General features: G+C 42.0%; 1 protein-coding gene across 1 annotated transcript in view; it reads left to right on the top strand.

The window, feature by feature from the left end:
* LOC138619066 (overexpressed in colon carcinoma 1 protein) overlaps positions 1–4,573 on the top strand; it is an 11,231-nt gene extending 6,658 nt beyond the window's left edge. The window contains exons 4-6 of the mRNA XM_069695275.1: positions 178–257; positions 1,626–1,656; positions 1,776–4,573. Of these exons, the coding sequence (XP_069551376.1) occupies positions 178–257; positions 1,626–1,630 (85 nt within the window). The 3' untranslated portion in view covers positions 1,631–1,656; positions 1,776–4,573. The remainder of the gene's footprint in view (positions 1–177; positions 258–1,625; positions 1,657–1,775) is intronic.
* The last annotated feature ends 347 nt before the right edge of the window (positions 4,574–4,920 follow it).

The following is a 4,920-nucleotide window of genomic DNA, read 5'->3' as shown; positions in this document are numbered from 1 at the left end:
CTCTTCTCTTCTCTTCTCTTCTCTTCTCTTCTCTTCTCTTCTCTTCTCTTCTCTTCTCTTCTCTTCTCTTCTCTTCTCTTCTCTTCTCTTCTCTCCTCTCCTCTCCTCTCCTCTCCTCTCCTCTCCTCTCCTCTCCTCTCCTCTCCTCTCCTCTCCTCTCCTCTCCTCTCCTCTCAGAAACTATGGAGGTGTATACGTAGGTCTACCAGCAGACCTGACCACTGTGGCTGCTAGTCAGTCCAAGTCTACACTTAAAGGTGAACATCTACAACACATATTGTATTCTGTAAACTGAACATCTGGCATGAATACTAAGTACAATGTCAGTGTGGCACACCATAGGCTATAACAAGACCGTTTCTTTGACATTGATGGGCGTCTTGTAGCGAAGCATCTCAGAATGGACAGAGAAACAATCCCTGGTGGTTGAGCCACCACCCCATGAAACCACCTGCAGCGATCTTTGGGTTTATTTGACATTTATTTTTACTGAATATTGATGAGAAACTTTCCCATTGCTGTAGGGAATCCATATGTATGAAGACAAATATAGTTCACAGCAATCATTTTGACAAAGGCAAAGTCCAATAAATGGATTTTTAATTGACGTGTGATTTATGAGGGGCATTTAATTTTGTATTGGTTATTTTTGAAATGTTACACGTTTAATAATATTAACAACAGTTTTATTCATTGTATCTGTTTACACACCCAGTGTGACTGTTAACAGAGTATTTAATAGGCAGTTATCATCACATATATGTTCCACATATATGGGCTAGTAGGGGACTTCTAAATCTAGTAGGTTCAGGAGGTTGTTATCAATGACATATATGACCATTGAACAGTATAAATGACAGACGTATCCAGATATGGATATTGCTGCAAAGAAACAAAATATTTTGAAATGTGGATGGTTCACATGCATATTTAATCCTGACAGCAAAGAAAATGTATACGATCACCACGATTTCAAGATGGACACCCTAGATTAGTGTCACCAATTTAGTATGTGACTAAATGTGAAATATGGTCACAATCCCCGACTCCGATTCTCTCAGATTCTGGCCCACCACACACTAAAGTCTCAGACATATACAAGGTGCAAAACATAAAAGCAAAAAAGAAAACACAACCACAAAAATGAGCAGCCCTGAAGTGCAAAACACAAATAAAAAAAATTTAAAAACACAACAACAAAAACTTACGGTCCTGAAGTGCAAATCAATTTTTGTATTTGCGCTTTGCACTTCAGGACTGCTCATTTTGTTGTTGTGTTTTGCACCTCAGTTCCACTACAGTATTTATTGTGAACTGCACTGAGAAGTTAGTGGAAACTGCTTCCTCTCCCTTGTATTTTGTAGCCCTCCTGGCCTTCTTGTGCGCTTGTCCTTGTGCTTACTGATGTTAAATATAATAATGAATTGATTTGTTTTTGTATCCTCTGGCATGATAAACATTTGCTCTTATGAAGTCTGGCAGTTCAAACTGTTGGGAAGAGTGTGTGGGTGTTTTTGAACACAGTCTTGACAGTAAGAGAGAAACACCAGAAAAGAACAAGAAAATTGTCAAATAATTGTCCCGAAAATATCTGGCCACTGAGTCATCTTTTCTCCTTCTTGCAGACTAGCAACGATCGAAAGGAACACAACACAGGTAGGTGAAAGAAAAGCTGCTGCTTTTTTTTTTTTTTTTTTTAACATGACTCGCTCTGTGTTTTGTCTCGGTGCAAAGGCAGATGTGAAAGCCAACCACTTGTTTTTTTGTCTTGACAGGATCCTGCATATTCATTCACTTAGAGACACTCACATTGCAAGCAGAGAGCATGTAAGTGCTCCGATTCGGGCTCACCACACACTGAAGTCTCAGGCTTTAACACTCGTACTGAGCGAAGATGTGGACAGCTACCCAGAGCTCGGAGGACGTTGCCTCATGGAGTCATGGGTGGCACAGTGACGCAGGTATGCGCACTGGAGGTCTGAATGCGGCAACCATCATTACCGTTCACTTTGCCAACAAAAACAAGAGGTAACAGACGAGCACCCACCCTGGGACTAGCAGCTGGGGGCGGCGGCGGACATTGTGACAGCCATCTTGGCTTAACGGTCACAGCACTGGAACATTCTCGTTCTCGGGAGGAGACTGCGGATCCAGCCAACTTACTAACTAACTGCGTGGGACTCGCACACACTCCCACTGGCCCTCTGCAATAATAATCACTGCTCACTTATTTCTCTAAAACACCATCAATGATTCATTGTGTGGCGGAGCCGGAGCGCTAGAGAGACAGAGATAAATCGGAGTTTGACAGAAAGCAGCGAACACATTCATGTTGATGGTTGACAGTTCATCTCAGTGTTATTGAAAGTAGCATTGATTCAAATCAGGGACCTGCTGCTGCAACAGAAATAAACTGAGATGAAACCAATTTGAACAACTAGCCCGAAATGCTTGTAACAGCATTGGTGAGTTAAGTGAAGGGTGTTTTTACTGATGTCCCTAAATGTCCTGGGGCGCACCATCCAGGTCGTACCTGGTGTTGGGTCCCAGGCTGATTATATAACATCAGCATATGAGTCATGATACTTAGAGGAGCTCTCTCTGCCTCTCTCTCCCTCTTGCTCGCTCTCTCTCTGCAGCATTGTTGTCCCCCCCCTCCCCCCTGAACAGCTCTGATTATGGTGCTTCTGGGTCATTCACATAGCTCATACAATCTCATACTATCTCAAGGTTTCCAAATGCAGAACTGTCACATCGTTTGTTAATAGCTCACAACACACATGTAACAGCAAAAAAAAAACATGTAAACGAAGGAAACATTATTAGAGGAAATGGCAGCAGTGGTGAATTGGTTTTCACTCCCTCTTTTTTCCTACAGATGATTGATATTGCGTTGATTTTATTATAGCCTCTTTTATACATTATGTATCAAACGTAGCTGTGAATGTTGTTTTTCTGTATGTAATCCTTACAGGAAAATGTTATTGTGTATTTTTCTGATTGTCAACAAATCCCACGAAAAGACTAAAACCAACAGATTTTAGAAAAAATTCTCATCAGAGTAACTCTGTACTGTCTCATCTCATATCGCATCCAGCTCCGAGCCCATTGGTTAACACTGAAGACGTCCATCTTTCTATAGAAATCAGCCATGTAAATCTTGCAAATATGTCATGTCACTTTACAAAAACATTAGCAGTTTCCTAAAACAGCTGGACACTGCAATTTTTTTTAGCAAATATTATTTAAACAGGAGTAAACAGGATATTTTTTGGGGACTATTTTCAGCTGTAGATTAATACAAATTTGGTGCTTTAATGAAAATTCACAGCAGCAGGATGGTGAATGTGAGATTGAGACAGAATAAACTACTATGCCCCTGTTCATTTTAGTGACGGAACATGTTATTCAGTCAACAATGTGTTTTTGGAGTAATACGCTGTATCAGACTTTAGCTATAGATATTACTGCATTAGTACAATCAAGTCATTGTTGGCTTTGGCCTATTGGCGGGGTTTATCGACATGAAGAAAAATGCACAATATCAACAGCCTTATTCTTTAATAGAAACACCATAATGTCCCCAGGAAAGAAAACATATTACAGCTGGGCGGGTGTTAGGGGCCAAGGTCATTCGTCAGCAGGGCCCTTGACAGTACTCTCCTCTAATGAATGTACAACATCCTCCACTCATCGGGACCCTAGAGGAGGGTGGAAATAGGCCAACTTTAAACACTTGAGATTCAAGAGATGTTCTCTCTGCGCTACACAAAACTCTTTATGCGCTTGTGTGTGTGTGTGTGTGTGTGTGTGTGTGTGTGTGTGTGTGTGTGTGTGTGTGTGTGTGTGTGTGTGTGTGTGTGTGTGTGTGTGTGTGTGTGCGCGCGTGTGTGTGTGTGTGTGTGTCTGACCAGTCTCATGAAAACAGGGACTTATTTCACCACGCCTGAACACAAGCTCACTGTTTACTGTTTGTCTGTTTACTTGCGGGTGCACTTCACAATGACGCCCACTTGCTGCAGAGCCGTGTCGCCAGTTATCGGTCGCACTGGTAACCCAGGGATTTCATGCAGTGGCTTTTAATTGCAAGCCATTTTTTTTTCCAGCTCACAGCGTAACAGTGTTCACCTGTGGTAGGGGTAGAAATATACTGCAGATACAAAGAGCCGGTTTATGTGCTGTGTGGTTTACAGCGTGTTATGGAAGGAGCTGCAGTGCGCCTGCAGCACCACAGCGCCGATTTGATCAGTAACTTTTTTGCTGCCCCTTTTCTTTGATGTCTACATTTTCTCTCAGCTGCTGCTTCGGCTTCCCTGCGTCATCCCCGTCCAGAGGCCTTCGGCTTTTACGCCGTGTTGTGCAACCTGTCTCTCCCTCTTTTTTTTATCAGCATCGCGTCGCCCTTTATGGTGGTTTCTCCTGTATATGATGAATGTCGTTGCCTTTGCCCTATTCAATCAGTTTAACAGGGACAAGGGGGCAGAATGTGGGTGAATAAAACCGTCTGATGTCCTCTACATTAAAATGCTGCTGTAGCTGCTGCAGCACAGCATGCAGTTTGAATGTAGCAGAGGGGGGGTTGTGCTTAGAGAAGTGACACGTGGAGTAGTTTAACATCTTGGGGAATATTGTTTGGCTTTCTTTTAGCAGGTGAGAGGAGATGAGTGATGCCTCTTTCATGTCTATACGGTATGAAAAACTAAGCTAACTGCCAGGTAGTTTAGCATAGCATAAAGATGCTTGTCTGGCTTTGTCCAAAATTTCCCTACCAGCACCTGATAAAATCACTAATTAACACGTGATATCATAATCCAACAAAATTATGAAAAGGGCACATTGTTGTTGTTTGGGAAAGAAAGCAAGGAAATGAGAACATTTCTCCAAAATGTAAAACTAATTCTTTTAAGTTTTAAAATATAA

The sequence above is a fragment of the Brachyistius frenatus genome, unplaced genomic scaffold (genome assembly GCF_029030835.1).
Source record: "Brachyistius frenatus isolate BFR_SWC_R1_liver_20210118 unplaced genomic scaffold, ASM2903083v1 Contig_19, whole genome shotgun sequence".
NCBI classification, from domain to species: Eukaryota; Metazoa; Chordata; class Actinopteri; family Embiotocidae; genus Brachyistius; species Brachyistius frenatus.
The sequence above is the reverse complement of the archived record's forward strand: the minus strand, read 5'-3'. Positions and strand labels throughout refer to the sequence as shown.